The sequence below is a fragment of the Carcharodon carcharias genome, chromosome 12 (genome assembly GCF_017639515.1).
Source record: "Carcharodon carcharias isolate sCarCar2 chromosome 12, sCarCar2.pri, whole genome shotgun sequence".
NCBI lineage: Eukaryota > Metazoa > Chordata > Chondrichthyes > Lamniformes > Lamnidae > Carcharodon > Carcharodon carcharias.
Genome location: NC_054478.1, coordinates 42742099 through 42761014, shown reverse-complemented (window position 1 = coordinate 42761014; position 18916 = coordinate 42742099). Strand labels below are relative to the sequence as shown.

General features: G+C 43.1%; 1 protein-coding gene across 1 annotated transcript in view; it reads right to left on the bottom strand.

Moving 5' to 3' along the window:
- The window catches only part of LOC121284946 (low-density lipoprotein receptor-related protein 1-like), a 1922347-nt gene extending 1921408 nt beyond the window's left edge, over positions 1 to 939 (bottom strand). Inside the window, exon 1 of the mRNA XM_041200912.1 lies at positions 708 to 939. Within this exon, the coding sequence (XP_041056846.1) occupies positions 708 to 789 (82 nt within the window). The 5' untranslated portion in view covers positions 790 to 939. The remainder of the gene's footprint in view (positions 1 to 707) is intronic.
- Positions 940 to 18916: the final 17977 nt, after the last annotated feature.

Sequence of the window (18916 nt, the reverse complement as noted above, 5' to 3'; positions counted from 1 at the left end):
GTGTGTAAATTCCTAGATTTTTTTATTTTTATACAACAAGATTTGATATATTTTGACATGTTGCACCGAAAGTCCAGGCATGATGCAAAGTCATGGTGTTGAAGTTTTAAAACCAGTTTCTGATGTTTGGGAATTCTTTTGTGAAAATATTATATGCAAGAAAACTTGCATGGCACATTTTTGCAGAGCACATAGGGAGAAAAGAATGTCATGACGTGTAAAACAACACAAGTACGGTTTCTAATGCCCCTCTCAGCACATAGCACAGATCATACAATTGAAAAAAATCAGCAGCTGAGGTGGCAAGACTATTAATTAACCAACCTGATAGGTTTAAGTATTAAGATAACAATTAGTAAACATTGCACAGTCGGGGTAGGGGTTGGGATGGAACCACAGATTCAAAGTCAAATGCGCTAAACTTCTCCACAAGAGCAGTTCCTACAGTTGAGGAAAAAAGAAAATCACAACGCTCTTTTTTTTCTCACCAGATGCTGACTGCTTTAAGCTACTAGTGCAGTACTCATCCTTTCACAAGATAGTCACTCAAGGGTTACTAGAAGCAGTAATTAAGCACAATAACACAAGCTCTTCCCCTGATAGACTACAGCAATGCTCCACAAAATCATAAATGGCATTTTGTGAAAATGTACAAGTTTGTCAGAGACTTCCTTAGTACAGCAATCCAGTAAATAAAGTATCCTTACCTTTATCAACTAGAACTGACACAGCCTTGGTGATGGGGAATAATCCTGATATTGTTACCAAAGCTAAAATAAACTCAGACATTGCGACAAATGAAGGCTGTGACTGCCTCGCTGCACACTCAGTAAGTCAGCAGAGAACCAGTGTCGAGCTGCGTAATCTAGAAATGTCAAAGGAAATTCTTCTGCTAAATGAGCCGATCTCCCTCCTCTGCTTTCAGCAGAATTTGTAGGTGTATGTGTGCAGTGTGTGTCTTGACTTTTCAATGCAGTGTACGTCTGGTCTTACATCACAAGAGGGCAGTGAGTGATGCTAGAGGATGGAATTTCACTGATTAATCATGGAATCTACCACACAACCGTTCTGTATCGACACCATTCAGCTTCACTGCCTAGTGTGAGACATTTAACAAACAAGGAATGCATAGTTACGCATTGAGAATAATATAGATCTCCATTTCCTTTTTTTTGGCTGTTTCAACAAAGCAGTACTACATAGTATACTGTGCATTTAAAGTCTTCCCAAAATAAATACTGTAATGCCTGGCATGCTGTACTAAATAACTGACCTGCATAGTGGCAGAACTTAGTCTTTGTCTAGGGTGAATATTATTTTTCCTCACAATCATTCTCTAGAGAATTCCTGATCATGCCAGTTGTTCCTTATTAAAATGGAAACCAACTATCATACCCAGCAGCAATGTTTATTTTCCTTATGTAGTTTTTTCTGCTCTTTATGCTCTTAATTTATAGTGTTGTTAAAAATAATAGAGGTGTTAATCTTATTTTATCTATCATAATTTTTAAGTGATTAAAATGAGCACAGCACATCTCTAATAATTGTCCTGTATATCAATACTAGTAGCTAACTAGAACTGCCCATTCATTAATACAGATTAGCTATTTTTCAGGGTATAAAATAACTGGAATCCATATTTTTATTTAAAAAACTAATTTCTGTACTGTTTTCTTACATTCACAAAAAAAGCCTAATTTTTTTAAAAGATCCTTGCCATATATTTTCATATAAAGACAAGTGAACTTTGAAAATAAACATAATTCTTTTTTCCCCAATTCAGTTTTATCTGATGTTTGTCCCTCTTATTGATATCTATTCATTAGTTTAATTCCCACCACATTCTTTTAGAACCAGGACAATGAATAAATAGATTATAGCTTTAGATGTGCACGCTCTTCAGTAAGTAAGAGGTATCATTTATTTTTTACTATGGAGAGACACTCCACCCAGTGGTTCCATGCAGAACTAACCAAACACACACATTGAGCATATCTGAGGTCCACATTTTCACCCAGGGTGATACCCAAGCGAACAAAGTAGCTGGACTGGCCTTGTTTATATTGCCCTACACACCAGGACAGCTTGGCTGTATGATAAAGATGCAGCATCAGACTTCATGAGCCAGTAACAGGATAATAATAAGGTGGCGATGCTGTAGGAAAGTTGAAAGTTTCACTGAGTCCCTTCTACCAGTGTTAAATGCCAGTGTTACCTTTAATAACTGCTGTGATACCAGTACATCATTTATTAATTAGTAGTTCCTTTACACTGATTTTTATGGATAATTGTTAACTATACATCAGCCTCACTGCATTACTTTAAATAAGTAACTTTTAAAATTATTATAACTATCACTATGTTTACGCACACAGAATTTACATGTTTACTCCAAGTAGCACACAGAAATGGGCTGAACAAAAAAGGTGAAAACATGCACACACATATTTGGACCACACAATTATTATAGCTTCTCATATGAGTTACTGCAGAGGTTTTATTCCATGTTGAATAGTACAATGAAACCTTGCCAGAAAAAAATGAGGTCAAATGTTTTAATGCAGTAGAGGTTTAACAATGTCAGAAATTCACTTGTGTAGCCATTGCAACAAACAAGCAATAAACATCATACACTTTATCAATTTAGAATAAAGAACATCCCATTTAAGCCAAACCACTATTAGATGAGAGTTATCAAGACTGATGTAAGAACGTTGTCAGTCCAAACATCTAGAAGATTATTCAGTCTTCATAACCCTCCCTAGTGGCTGATGGCAGTGAATGCATGTGGAAAGGGTGGACAGGTGCCAGAAAGACAAAGACTGGGCCCAGTTAATGCTAGCTTGTTAGCATCTGCTGCTAGGTTTTGCCAGTGTCTGGAAGATAAAGCTTCAGACTAAAAGATCATTTAAACTGCTTCACCTCTGGAGTCATGCTATTATGAAGAGGTGGCCTGTTTCTGTCAGCTGAAGGATAGCTTTTTTACACCCCCATCAATGCTGCTGGAGGCTATCTTTTAGCGATGTTTACCTTGCCAAATTAGGTCCTAAGGAAAATGTATATCAGATTGACTTGAACTGGTGGTTAATATTCATAAATTGGTTTCACTGTCAATTATGGATTGAAATACTCAATTATGACATTGAAAATAAGCTTATTGACTGTGGACCACTAGAATAACAGATTGCAAATTTTTGCTGCAACTCATTTGGTTGTTACTCGTGGTCATAAACAGGATGAGTTCTAGCCTGTCACCTGGTGCCCTGCAGAAGTTCAAAGGGTAAAGCTGCTGCAACTTAGCATTTTTGCAAGAGTAAGGCTGAGGAGAAAATGGAACAATTGTGTGTGCTACAAGGAGCCTTAGAGGTATTGTATCTGCCATGCTTGTGCATACTTCTGAGTTGTGCCAAGCCGCATATTAGTAAGGTTATTCATGTGTCTGCATTGAGTATCTGCAAGAAGAATGCAGAGTAAGCAGATCTCTGCACCATTGCCATTTTGGCACTCTGCTCTAGCTAATGCCATATTTTAATCATGCATGGTTGAACATGTGTTCACTAGCAGGAAGGTCCCTCTAGCAGCTCTGTTTAAATGGATCATCAACTGCTTTTGAGTTAGTTGCTGATTGGTTTCTACAGGTTGCTGCTGATTTTCTTGAAGAATTTTGTGTTTTCTAGAGTTTAAAGTTGTTAAAATCTACAGGAAGTAGTGTGGCAGGTACTGAAGGGCTCTGAAGTGGCTCCAAGGCTTCTGCAAAAACCACTTGCTTCCAGCTATGGGTTCATTTGTAGGCATTTTCCTTGGACTACAGCATGACTGAGATAATGAATAGAGGGAACATAGAGCAGGACAAACTCCAAATGAGAGAGGAGGAGGCGGATGAAGGGGAGAAGAGCTCTCAGCAGGTGGCCATATCCACTCAAGGTGTTCAGGGAGCAATTCTCCTGCTTGAACCTCAGGGAGGAACAATGTGTCTGTGTTTCAGTAAGGACAGCCTTATAGAAACTTGTTGCATCCACAACCATAATTTCAGAACATGACAAGGACCACATTGCCAGTGTCTGTGAAAGTGACCACGGCAATGGACTTTTATATGTCTCACCCCTTCCAGGCTAGAGCAGGTGATCTTCGACATATCTCAGTTTGTTTTGTACTGTTACGTAAGGCACAAGAGAGCTGACTACATTTCATTCACTCTTGTTGGAGCAGTAGTTGGAGCAAGCATGTGGCTTTGCAAAGATGGCAGGCTTCCAGATGGACTGAGGTACCATTGCCTATGTACACATCATTTGCCTGGCACTGCAAGTCAACTCTGAGATGTGCAGCAGCTGAAAAGAATTCCACTCCCCCATCATTCAGCTGCTGTGCAACCATCCACAATGAATCATGCAGCATTCTCACAACAGCCATGATACCTACATTCTGGGGCCGTCCACATGCTGACTGCATTTGAGCCACCATGACAATTAAAAGGGTGGTTACTGCATGAGAAAGGCTATCAACTGAACTCATGAATGATGACTCCATTGTACAACCCACTCAAACATGGACAGCATGCATACAATGAATAAAAGACCAGGTGAGAGTGACTATCCTTGATATCAAGGCAGCATTTGACCAAGTATGGCAGCAGGGGAGCCCTAGTAAAACTGGATTCAGTTGGAATCAGGGGGGAAACTCTCCACTAGTTGGAGTCATACCTAGCACAAAGGAAGATGGTTGTGGTTGTTGGAGGTTAATTATCTCAGTTCCAGGACATCTCTGTAGGAGTTCCTCAGGGTAGTGTCCTAGGCCCAACCATCTTCAGCTGCTTCATCAATAACCTTCCTTCCATCATAAGGTCAGAAGTGGGGATGTTCGCTGATGATTGCACAATGTTCAACACCATTCGCAACTCCTCAGATACTGAAGCGGTCCATGTGCAAATGTAGCAAGACCTGGACAATACCCAAACTTGGGCTGACAGGTGACAAGTAACATTGTCACCACACAAGTGCCAGACAATGACCACCTCCAACGAGAGAGAATCTAACCATTGCCCCTTGACATTCAATGGCGTTACCATCACTGAATCCCCCACTATCAACATCCTGGGGGGTTGCCATTGCCCAGAAACTGAACTGGACTAGCCATATAAATACTGTGGCTACAAGGGCAGGTTAGAGGCTAGGTATCCTGTGGTGAGTAACGCACTTCATGACGCTCCAAAGCCTGCCCATCATCTACAAGGCACAAATCAGGAGTGTGATGGAATACTCTCCAATTGCCTGGATGAGTGCAGCTCCAACAACACTCAATCTTAACACCATCCAGCACCAAGCAGCCTACTAGGTTGGCACCCCAACCACAAAATGCACAGTGGCAGCAGTGTGTACTATTCACACAATGCACAGCAGGAACTCACCAAGGCTTCTTAAGCAGCATCTTCCAAACCCAGAATCACTACTATCTAGAAGGACAAGGGCAGCAGATAAATGGGAACGCCACCACCTGGAAGTTCTCCTCTAAGCCACTCACCATTCTGACTTGGAAATATATCACTGTTCTTTCACTGTCACTGGTTCAAAATCCTGGAAGTCCCTCCCTAACAGCACTGTGGGTGTACCTACACCACATGGACTACAGCGGTTCATGAAGGCAGCTCACCATCACCAAGTGCATCAAGTTCAATTAGGGATGGGCAACAAATGCTGGCCTAGCCAGCAACCCCCACATCCCATGAATGAATGTTTAAAAAAATTACAGCCATATTGCAACATGAAAGGTGAAAGGCAGACCAATGCCATTCTGAAACAACACTTTTGATGCCTGAACTGCTCTACAGAAATCCTGCACTACTTGCCAGAGTGGGTGTTAGGATTCATAATAGTATAATGAATGTTGCACAGCCTTGTCATTATGAACGCACAGCCCTTGCCACCAGCTGAATGGCAAGCAGGTGAGGAGCAAGAGAAAGAGGAGGGTAAGAGGGGAGGCAACCTAGGTAACGCCATTTTGACAGGAAAGGCACTGGCAGAGTGGCATTGGTGGGAGAATGGCTGCTGTCATCCTGAGAGAAGACAGCAAGTTCATGATCCATAGATCACTACTTCTCCCCCAGGAAGTTATCTTTGTAATCTGTTTGTGGACAGATCAATGAACTATTGTGACATCTTGCAAGCCCCTTTGAACATTTGTATCGCAGCCATGGTGGTAGAAGCTGAGCTTGCATGACAAATGTTGCTGTACCCGGACATTGGGCTTGTATTGCAAAGTAAATCAGCCATTAGACACTGCATCACGATTGGGTTCACAGGCATGTTAATGAAGTTGGTCACTACTTCCATGCTGGAAAACATGGCCTCCAAGTTCTGCACAAATCCCTGTGCAGAGATTCTGTTGGACCTCTCCATGCTGTTTGACATTGCACACAAGCTTTCTGGTAGGCATACCAATGCACCAGGCTTTTCATTGTTTATGCCCAACTGTCTTTTATTCCAGCCTGCTTCACCAAAGTCTTCATCTGAGCCCATTACAGCTGAGATTGTGTACAACCTCTCCCTGCAGGGAGCTGGCACATGCACTACTCTTGCCTCTTGGCTGCAGTGACACGCCACATACATATGTCAACTCTAAGCTCTAAAGTATGCGTAGAGTCAGAGTGTGAGGTCAAGTGATGAAGTTTCTTCATTATGAATACTTTCTTGCTCTTCCTCCAGTTGCTCTTCCACTACTGCTTGGCCAGGTTGCAGTTCTTGCATATCTGAAAGGAGAAAGGTGCAAAAGTAGGGCTGTGATGAGGGGAGGAGAATTCAGACATGCATGCTTACTTCATCTGCAACTTGCAAATCAGAAGAGATTGTGAGAAGGAGGATTAGGTATGGGGATACTGTAATCTTCTATGGTTTTAGTCTCAGCGCAGGCCGCAGTCTCAACAATAGGCATTGCAATAATGTCCCCTAAGAGGGTTAAGGACATGCAGCCATCCTTAGTCCAGTTAGCTTCAGGTGTTTCCTGTGATACACCATCTTGTCCTGCAAGAGATAACAAAATGTGCTAGTGAGTGTTATGCAACCTGTTCAGGTGACGTGGCTATCATGAATGAAGTGTGGGTGTACTAGGGGTGAGCTGTGGTTGTGAGGCTTTTCAGCCACATCAGTGTTAAGTGTCTGAAGGTAAGATGAAGCTAAGAATGTTAGGTATGAGTCCTGATTGATAAAGATTGTTGATAAATGAGTAATGGCAAGGGGGGTGATAAATGTAGCAGTGTGAGAGGTTAGTGTGCAGTTGATGAGGTATGGTATTTGAAAATGCAATTATTGACCTTGACTATTCATGTGAGGATATTGAACTTCTTGTGCCACTGCATCAAAGTCCTTGAGGCTTGACTCCTTGCATTGACCACCATAGCTATCTGATCCCTCTGCATTCTGAGGGTTTGTCTGGAAGGCCTCCTTTCCCATTAGAGGAGGACATCCCACCTCTTCTGCAACTCCTCCATCAAAGCCTCCAATGAGCATCGGGAAATCTTAAAACCCATTTTCCCCCACGTTCTTGTGTATTTCCTAGGTCAGAATCAGTTGTAGAATGACTTCCAGCACCTGCTTTAGCTGCAGTGCACCTCCCCTTAAAAAGTGCAGGCTGTCTTTAAGCAGTGCAGACCAACTTTAACTGATGCTAGCCTCTCATGATTTTGGACCCCCTGCTGAGTTGTCTGGCCACTTAATAATGTGAGTAAAGCAAACTGTGCATTGAAATCATGTAAATTAGCATGCAGCATGAAATTGACAATCTGCCTAAATCAGAAGCAATGAGTGGGCCTTAATCCTACATCACAATCCCAGTGCCCATTTATTGGGTGTTATTGAATTTATCCCCCTGGGAATCTGAGGTATGCATTCAAATGGAATTATTCAGGAAACTGTAGTTACAGCTGGACTATTTGTTAGTACACCCCATCTTGTACTTATGTCAGATATCTATTTTGCTTGCCTTGTAAGTCCAAAGAATGGAAGTTTACACACATGGCAAACAAATAATTTATTATATCTAATATCTACCCCCATTCTTGCCCCACACTATCCTAAAGCCCCTCTCCCCTCCCTTCCAGTCCTCTCCAAGCTCAGTTTATCCATGGGACCCACCTTTTCCTTCAGCACACCTTCCGATGAAACTGCTAATAACATAATTTCCCCTCCTGGCCCCTTATTAGGTAATGTTTAAAAGATTTCTCCTCCTCAAATACAGTTCCCTCCCCTTTCAAAACCATCAGCATCACTCACTTCTCAGAAAAAACACCAAATTCATCTGTCCGCATTAACTACTGGCCCATCTCTTCTCTAAGTCCTTAAATGTGTTGATGTGTCTCAGATCAACGTCTATCTCTCCTGCAACTCCCCGTTTGTATTCTACCAATTAGGATTTCTCTCCTCCACAACTCCCGAACAGTCATAATTAAAATCAGGAATAACATTTTGTTTAATCATCTTTGTCTTCTTCATCTTTCTTGCAAATTTATAAAACAGTTGACTACATCATCTTCTCCCAATGGCTCACCTCAATTGTCCAGTTCCAAGGTACTGCCTTTAATGGTTCTGTTCTAATCTCTCCAATCATAGCCAGGGTTTCTCTTCTCACCCCCAGCCCCAGCCCCACTCCACCAACATTTCCACTGCCTCTGCACTGTCAGACTACTTATTTAACTTTCAGCCATGGATGAGGCATAGCTCTATCCAGCTTAACATTCAGAAGATCAACGTCATTGCTTCTGGCCCTAGTCACAAACTTTGCAACATTCACCTTGAACTAACATTCTTCTGACTCCAGCTCTTGTCCACACCCCATCTCTTCATTGTACCTTGGTGCCTGAATGTCTAGTCAACTAGGTTGCACTTTCTTCGAATCTTTCCCTGAAATCCTCTGGCTCTCAATGTTCACTTTAGATCCTTTTTAAAACCTACCTCCTTAAGCAAGCCTTTCAAAGCTCCCCTTTGGATTAACATCTTTATTTTTGCTTCGCTTCCCATTTGATGTGTCTTGGGGCTGAATTTTCTGGCTGGCAGGGGTGGGGGGGGGGCGGGGGAGTGGGAGCGGGGCGCAGTCCGGTACAAACCCGATTGCTGCCCATGACTGGGTCCGTGCCACCATTTTATGTGTGCGGGCCAATTAAGGCCCACCCAGCGTGAATTGCGGCTCCCGAGGACAGTGGGTGGGCGGGTAGTAGGTCTGCAATGACTGCCGGGTCCAATGGCGAACTGGCGACCTCTTTTAAAAAGCTGCTGTAGCCTTTCCAAGGCTGCGAATCATGGCCAGTGGAAGGGCTCCCCAAAGCGCTGCTGGTGAGCAGGCCATTCAGAAGGGTAGGGCAGAGGGCCACTGTGCCCCTTGTTTTTCCAATGATTGCCTTGCTGCCCTCCTCGAGAAGGTGGCAGCATGGCAGGAGGTCCTCGTACCCCAGGATGGGAGGAGGAGGTGCCCGCACATGGCCAAATGTGCCTGGGAGGAGGCGGCAGAGGTAGTGAGCTCCCATGATGTGGTGCGACGCACCTGGATCCAGTGTCGCAAGCACTTCAGTGACCTGTTGTACTCAGGAAAGGTGAGTACCATGAAGGCATTGGTCACTTAACCCAGCAGGTTGGCTTTCCCACCTGGTGGCCCCCGCCCCCAAGTTTGAGGGTAGTGACTGCATTGAATCATTGATGGCATGTGTCCTTCACAGGGTGGGCCAGCAGATATTGCCCATGCTGAGGTCACCCTGAGAGGGTGGTGAAGAGATGGGTTCTGCCCCCGCAGCATGTGGTACACTGAGTCCCACATGGCTGGTTTGGGGGTAACCTGGAGGAGCTGCACCTAGGCGCAGTGCTGGAGCTCCAGGACATGTCAAAGTCAGGGTGATGACATGCTGGGACGGGAGCTTCGAGGTGGCATGGCAACGAAGCATCTGCTGCCCTCTGCGCTCCACGTGCTTGTGCTCCCTTGCTATGGAAGGTTAGACCGTGTGGTGTCTAATGTGATGTAGGTAGCATTTGGCCAAGGCTGTGAGGGGCAGGTGGTGGGGGGGGCAGTGGGAAAACAGTCCTGGCATCACTGTGTGAGTGTTCGGCAGCAGCGGGGTGAGGAGACACTGTAGCTCTGATATGTCCCAGCCTGATTGGGGTGGGCCATGCGCAAAGAGAGTCCAGGTACAAGTAACACTAATCCATGCTCTTTCATTTTCAGGAGAAGAATGCTCATAACACTGCAGAGCATGAGAGGACTGGCAGCGGCTAGGTGCAGTTAGCCATTCTCAGTCGCTATGAGCAGGAGGCCCTGGATTTGGAGAGGCGCCATGTGCCCAGGTCCACTGGTGGCGGTGAGGCTGGGGTGCCACAGCCAGGTATTTATGCTCAGCAGTGAGGTCAGCGTTGCTCTCCCAACAGCCATAGCAATGCTGAATGTTAAGTGATTTAATTTTGTAACATGGCTTGACCATTGCTTATGGAAGGCTGAGTGCATAATGATCTGGGGGACAGGGATGAGCTTTGTCATTGTCTGCACGCTAACCTATCCATTGTCCTTGTTCTTCCTTTCAACATCATCAGAGCAGGGCCGGGAGGAGGAGCAGCAGAGGCCCCCTCTCACACCTGAGGGTCTTGACCTCTCACCAGCATCACAGCATCTCTGCCAGTCAGTCACTAGTGCAGATACTAGCACCTTGATGGGAATTAGGACATTGGCTAGTGCCCTGGGGGACAGTGGTGGGGGCACTTCATAGTCGCTGGAGAAGCTGGTAGAGACAGAGAGTGCCCATGGCGCCAGCAGTCAGAGGACTGCAGGGGACCAGGCACATGCTCAGTTGGTGTTTGATGATGTGCCTCTGGAGTCGTCTGCGACAGACGCATCAGAAGCACATCTTGAGAAGACTGATTGTTCTCTCCACCACAGCCCTTGTGGAGGCGTGGCTCCTATTGTGCCGCTGCTCAGCCCCTGTTCTTGGATGGTGGGGAGGCGTCATGAGCCACCTTCTGAGGGAATAGCCCTTATCACCAGCAGCCATCCATCAAGCCAGGCTGGAGCACTGAAAAGCCCCGGCACCTGGGAGTGTCTGAGGATGTTGGCATTGTGGGAGCTGCCTGGGTACTTTGCACAGACTTGTAGAATCAGCACTATGTGATCACACACTATCTGCGTGTTCATGGAGTGGAAGCCCTTCCTGTTGATGAAGGCACCGGGCTCACCTGCTGGCACTTTGATGGCCACATGTGAAGAGTCTATTACACCCTGGACCCGGGGGAAGCCAGCAATGGCCGCGAAGCCTCTGGCTCACTGCGTCTGACTTGCCTGGTCCCAACGGTAGTGGGTGAAGGTCAATGCAGACCTGAACAGAGCATCTGTAACCTGCTTGACACAAGTGTGGACAGTTGATTTTGAGACACCGCAAAGATCACCCACCGAGCCCTGGAAGGAGCCAGAGAGATAGAAGTTGAGGGCAGCTGTGACCCTCAGAGCCACTGGCATGGCGTGTCCACCCACACAGTTAGTGGAGATCTCAGGCCCAATCATCTGTCAGAAAAAGTTGACTGTCTCCCTTGGGAGACGGAGCCTCCTTCGGCACTGCACCTTAGACATATTGAGGTAGTTGCTTCGCCACCTGTATACCCTGGCAGCAGGATAGTGGCATCTTCTGTGGGCCCTTTGGACTACCTCTAGGCCCTGCACCCCTTGTGCCTGTGTCTGTCCTCCCAAAGGTGGCTCCCCTGGAGGCTGAATGTACACTCTTGGCCTCCTCCCCCTTCTAGCTTCCCTTCCTCCTCAGAGGAGATGCCTCCAGTGGACAGTTCAGCTCCCATTCCCATGCTAAATGAAAGGCTTCCTGAAACCTGCAGGCCCAAACAAAATTCCTCAACACAGAGTTCTGAACTAAAGGTTAAGAGTCCAGACAAAGCAGCTGGTATGTGTTTTGAAGTATTGCAGATCACCCAGGCAAGTTTCAATAACTTTCAAAAATCAATACTTGAGAGAGCACACTCACGGCGCCAGTGAGCCCTCTTATCCTGCCCGTGGATGAGGTTTATACAAATGTTTCCTACCCGCCTGCCTGTTGCACCCGTGCGCCAACCCAAAGATTGCATGGGTGCCGAAAAATTGGCGTCGATTGGTGCCTCAAGGGCCTTAAGTGGCCCATTCATTAATGGCAGGCGCACATTGAAAAGCATCGTGTGCCCACCCAACGAAATATCACCTTTTGTCATTTTACCCATGTGTGTGTGGGCACGCAAACGGGAAAATTCTTGGTATTTTTTTCTAAATTGAGACACTTTATGTATCGCAATTTCGAGGGATCAAATGGCCTTTACTCTCTTATGTTCTCCTATTCCTTGTAAATTGTTTCCCTTTCTTGTACTGTGGCTCTTGTTGTTGTTCTTTTTCTTCTGCTGCTCTTGGCATTTTGACACATTTTTTGTTATGGTTCTTGGCCTTTTTTCCTCCTCTTTCTGCTGAGCAATATTATTAAAATAATGTACACTATTTTTCAAGGACTGCGTTTTTGCAATCTGGTCCTGGATGGGAAGAGAAGGAAGCTAACATGGGAGGTGCTTTCTCACACCACTGAAGTGCAGCCGTATGTGAACTAACTAATGTTATCCTTGGGTCTGTAATATTCCACTTTCCTAACCAAGCATGGTAGTCTGTATTTTACTGAATTCAGTACAAAGTGAACTTCAGGCTTACTCAGTGATTCAAGCTTTCCTAAAGTTAAAGATCAAGCCATCAGGAAACATTCACATTGCTGCTTCAACTGTCTGCATCCAACAATCTTAACTGGGGAATTCATCAGAAATACTAAGTTGTTATTTTTGTTTAGTATGCTTTTGTATGTTAGTCAAGATATAGCGACCTTAAGTTTACAGTAGTAAAACAGACCATTTGGCCCAAAGGGCTGTGCTCCACTTGAGCTGCCCCTCACCATACATCATCTCATCCTGTCAACATATCCCTCTATTCTCGTTTACTTATCTTACTTTATCTTAAATGCACCTGTCCTATTCACTCCAATCACTCCATGTGATAACAAGGTCCCCATTCTCAATACTCTCTGAGTAAAGATACTTGTCCTGAATCCCTTATTGGATTTAGTGGTGACTTTCTTGTATTCATGACCCATAAGTTTTGGACTCCAGCATAAGTGGAATGATCTCTTCTATGAACCTAATGAATCAATGTATAATTTTAAAGACCTTTAACAGAGCACCTCTAAGTCTTTTCTAGAGAAAAGAGGCCCACCCTGTTTAACGTTTTCTGACATTTGTACCTCTCAGTTCTGATATAATCCTTGTAAACCTTTTATGCACTTTCTCTGTATTGTAATATTGTTCACAAAATTTTCTGGGGGTAGAGTTTCACCCCCCCCCCCACCCGGGGGGTTGTTCAGGGGCAGGTGCAGGCCCGATCGGCACCCCTGATTGGATTCGTGCCGCCTTTTTACGTGGGCGGGCCAATTAAGATCGGGAGTGCGCTCTTTTGCGCCTCAGGAAGGTTAGGTTTAAGTTCTAGCAGTTCAATAAAGTGTTGAAAATGTTTTTATGACATGTGCCGTCATGTGAAACTGTCACATGAGCTGGGGCATGTGCATTAGTTTCAATAAAAATTTTTGAGAAAATTTAAAATCATTCATGAAACCTTATCCTGCCCATGGATGAGGTTCCATGAAAAATGCGAAGGCTGCCTGGCCTCTTTGCCTGCCCGCCGACATTAAGGTTGGACGGGCAGCTCCGTTAATTATTTTAATTGTTATTTAAATGGCCTTAATAGGCCTTTGGCCGTCAGACGGGCGTGCAGCCGAGTTGGCTGCGTCCCCGACGAGCTGAAAATCTAAATGATGTGCGGTGATGTCGGGACGCAAGCCTGATGCCACCCTGTGTCATTTTATGCCTCGGCGAGCAGGCCCTGCCCCCACTTACCGAGCCGAAGATTCTCCCCTAGGAGTTAGATCAGATACCAGAATTTGCTTCCAGACAGCAGATATTCTTCATATTGCCATCTACACCTCCTCTAGACACATGTTTTGTTTAATTTTTTGTCCTATTACCACTCCAATTGGAGCTTTGCGCCTTAAACGTTTTGTCATTTAATTTCTCCTACCTTCTGCCCTACCACACACCTTTTCTTATGTATTTTTTATTCCCACCTTCCCTCCTTTCACTTGCTTAACACCTACAACATCTCTAACTTTTTCCAGCTCTGATGAAAAGTCACTGAGCTGGATTTTATGGCCCTCCTGCCAGATGCATTTTTGGCAAGGTGTCACGTAAAATATGTCGGATGGCGATTCCACTTCCTTCCTGCACAACCTCGACCCATGTTGCAGGGAGTGTGTAGGTAAGGTGCCCACTAGGCTGCTATTGAGGCCATTAACTACCAATCCAGTTACAATTAGGGCCTCAATCCACCTCCACTGTCATGAAATGCTGGGCAGTGGCAGGCAGGCCAGAGTGCAGAGGCCTGGAATTTTAAAACTGATTTTATGAAAAGGCAGGAAGGAAAGGGAGTGCACATCAATTGGGAGGTGACCTGTGCACACCCACTTTGTTTGCCCTCGCCTAGCCTCCAAAACCCACCCCCTCCCTTGGTGCCCGATCCCTTCCCATCCTAAAAGTGTGGGATTTACCTGGGTCCAGACACCATTGACAATCTCCATCACTAAGTTCTGGTGCTGCTGGGCCTGCCAGAGCTGCTGGGCTGAAATCCGACCTTCAGCTTGTTTATGCCACCTGCAGTGTGTTATTGCTGCGGGTAGGCTTTTCTATTCGGGACTGAATTTTCTCCCGGCGAGAAGTTGGAGCAGGTGGAGGGTGTGGGGGGTGCAGGTGGGGTGGTAGCTTTGAACAGCATGCTCCCAACCCTGGTATAACTCTGTTTCTCTCTCCACAGATGCTGCCAGATCTGTATTTCCAGCATTTCAGTTTTTGTTCCAGATTTGCAGCATCCTCAGTATTTTGCTTCCATAATTTATACACGTTTCGTTGGTAAAGGTTTATTAAATGTATAACCTGGAAAAGTGTATTTTCATGTTTAAAACTATATTTAAACTTCATTAAAAAATACAATCCAGTTATTGATATTGATGCAGGCAAAATCCCAAGGTTGAAATCTTGAATCATGTTAATTAGTCACATAAGCCCTGTAAGTCCTAAACATATCTCAAAATCATGTACCATGCAGTGCAATTTGCACATATGTGTTTTGAATATGGATCTTAAATGTTGGAGAAACTGGATGTACTGAATGGCATTTTTTAATTACTTCCACCCTCTAAAATTTACTAGAATTGTCTAATTTCATTGATTGACAGGATCAAGAGGGATTTAAGGGTCTGTTGTGCCTTGAGCATGTAAACTGCACTCTTCTGTTAAAATTATTTTTTAAGCACAACTTTAAAATGTAACCAATTGGTGACATGTCCCATTGTGCTGTGTTCCAGAGAATTATTGTTTGCATTTCAGATTTTTAAAAATTGTTTTATGCTATTTCCTGACATGCAGATGGCTAGAGAATAAACAACACCAGATCAGAATTTTTAAAAAGCAGTAACTGATCTTTTGAAGCTTTAAGCTGCTTTTGTCTTTCTGACAAAACATAGAAGTAACTAAAATGTGTTTTTTTTCTTAATTATATGAGGCTTTAATGAAAAGGTAGTGATTTTTTTTGACAGGTTTATCAATGAATGCTATGGTCCACAAAGGTTATTTTTATTGTGACTTGAAACCCAAAGTTAAACAGTGGTGCATTTTAAAAGCACACACTTTCCAGAATTCTGGATTACATGTTGCTTTTTTCTAACTGAGCAAATGCACCAGCAGTTTTTGCTATTCATAAGTGATTTGATTGTCTTTAAAACGACAACATTTATAGAAGAATTAAGTGCATCAGTTCCGTCCATAATGAGCAGGGTGAAACAACTTCTCAGTCTGTCGCCTTGCTTATTGGTCCTGAAATAAATTGATGATACTTTAAAACACTCCTTGCAACAATTGTGTAGAGCACACAGTTCTGAAGGAAAACAAAAAATATTATTTTTCAATCCATTAATCATCTTCATTCGGTAATAATCCTTAGCGTGTAAGCGTGAGCCAGAACCAATTTATTGGGCCAGAGTTTACTGCAGAAGTGCATTCAATACATCTGCCATTAGTTCGACTTGCCAGTGCTCCTTCAGCTTGAAATACCTGTGCCCATAAAGTCACTGAAAATGTGAGCTGATAATATCACATTGAAGGAAAGAGGGCATCCAGAATTTGTGTGAACAGGGCAACCAAAGGGGTATCTCCTTAACCAATGAGATTTAAGGTTTGAAAAATAAACACACACACAGAATGTGAATTCAATGCCAAATCAGATATAGAAAGTGAAAGAAAGGTAAGCAAAAGAAGGATTGGATTAGGTGAGAGACAATAAAGAGAAATGAAAAATAAGAAAAATACATTTAAGTTTGATATTTGAAAAAATTCTCAGAAAAATTCAAAACCTATTGCAAGTTCCTTAAAAAGAAGTGAGGCTAAGGGTGAGATGCCATCTTCATGAAACCATCGCTGGAACATTGCAATAGAACAACAACCAACTTTTGGATTCTGATATTTAACTGCACATCTGCTCCTCACCTGAAGTTGCTGTACCATTTACTCATGAAAAATGGCAAGCATCATTAGCTTTGCTATTACCTTGACAACAAATTCTGGCCCAAAGTTGTTTTCTTTGTTTGCACATTATTCTTTGAAATAACTGCATATGATGAAAGTTGAAAGCAACTGATTTCTCAAATACATGGGAGCCCCCTACAGGTTTGATTTGACTGTTAATATTTTGATAAAACAGAGATGAACCAACACTTTCCTATTCAGTGGAATATTTTTAATTCTTCGCACTGCTATGAGCATCAAGCTATATGAATAAAGTCAATTAAATTTAAGGCAAAACCTGGCATCTTGGGAACTCAAATAGTTGAGTCCTAACTCCCTACCAGAAGGATATGAGACCAAAAATTCTCAATAGTCCTTTGCTCAGAATTGCTTGTCTCACTTGGGTGACTTCTGTCAATTTTAAGTTGGACTGCAGTGCCCTAGGGAGGGAAAAATGGCAGATACCAGCTGGCCTTACTTGAAACGATGCTACAGTTGACAAAAATACAGAGCTGAATTTATGCCAGCTGTACCGGAACTGGCACCTAAACTGTCCCATCATCTCTGTAGAAGGAAAAATGAGATTAAAAAGATCACACATAGAGCAAAAATGCAAGGAAAATGGTGAATAAAACATATATTTTAAATAACTATTTTATTTTCATTTATTTGACACTCGAACCTATTTTTTTCTCATATGTCTTTATTTCTGACTAACTACTCAACAGTTGTTTAAATATTGATTTTGCATGGTTGGTTTAGATTAATATTAAAATAAGTATTCAACAAGCGTTGGGTATGATTATTGTTTTACAGAGATGGGGGAACAACAATTTTATCTCAGTGTCCCCAGCCAATGAAGGGGAAAAAAATCTATCAGCAAAAGATCCTTGTCCTGATTAATATCCAATAAACATACATCATGGTACATATTGGTTGCTTATTTCCATTTTCATTATGACTTGAAATCCAATATTAAAAAATGGTTCATTTTAAAAACCCACTCAGCCTAGAAAGCTAGTATACACATTACTCTTTTCTAACTAAGGTAATGCTTGAGCAGACTCTGCTGCTCATAAGTGATGTGTTGGTCTTTGAAATGACAAAAATTATAGAAAAATTAAATGCATCAATTATGTGCATAATTAACAGAGTAAAAATGTGTGTGTGTGTGTGTGTATGTGTTGGCTCAGAATGGAAGCCACTTTTCTATGATTCTCCTTTGTAAATAAATAGTCTGTCAAAAATAACCACTTGGGCAAGATGTTGGAGGGCTGCCAGCACTTGTGAAATCATGCCCCACATTGAGCAATTAAGAAAGGAGAGGAGAAATTTGGGGAAAAGAAATTAGGCATTAATATACTGCAATACACTATTTCCAAATTATTATTTAAATAATTACTGAAGCTGTAATGACAAATAGTGCAATAATTATAAATGTCCTAATGTAATACTTTAAATCTGTCTTCTAGAACACTTTTTCTAAACATCAATCTTTTGATGCACATTAGGACAGCAAATACTAAATATTCAATGACTAAAAATAAGATATGAGAGTCACCTATTAGAGGAACAGCCAGCTAAAATGTAGAATAGGCACATTTAGTGAGTGAATATCTTTTAATTAACATTTTCAGTGATACAGTATTCCTTCTTCACAGCTGAAGTGGATTTGTTGGATATTTGACTGTCAATCTTGCTTCGGTTGTGCTCACTCACCTCTGGATCAAGAGGCTGTAGGTTCAAGCCCCACTACAGGAATTAAGTTCACAATTGCACTGGCTTTTCAATGAGACAAAGTGAAGGCACAGTTTGCCCTTTCAGGTGCAGATGAAAGACCCCATAGCACTAATTAAAGTACTGAAGGAGAGTTCTCCCAGCATCCTAGTTAACATTTATCCCTCAACCAACACTATTAAAACAGGTTCTCTGGTCAATTATCTCATTACTGTTTGTGGAAGCTTGTTTTGTGCAAACTGGCTTGTTATTTTTCTCCACATTACAATAGTGTTCACATTTCAAAAGCATGTTGTTGATTGAGGAGTAAGTTAGGACATCCTCAGATCATGAAAGGGGCCATATAAATGCAAACTGGGTATAATTAGCTGTTGGTTTTGCGGGAAGTCCACTTGCCCAACCTATGATATACAAACCATGTGATTTTTTCCAAAGTCAGCATCATTTACATTGTAGACTCTATTTTATGGGGTGCTGCAGCCCACCATCATTTCCCACCACCACCCCCTCCTCCCACCAGCAGCCACCTAAATGTCAGGGAGCCT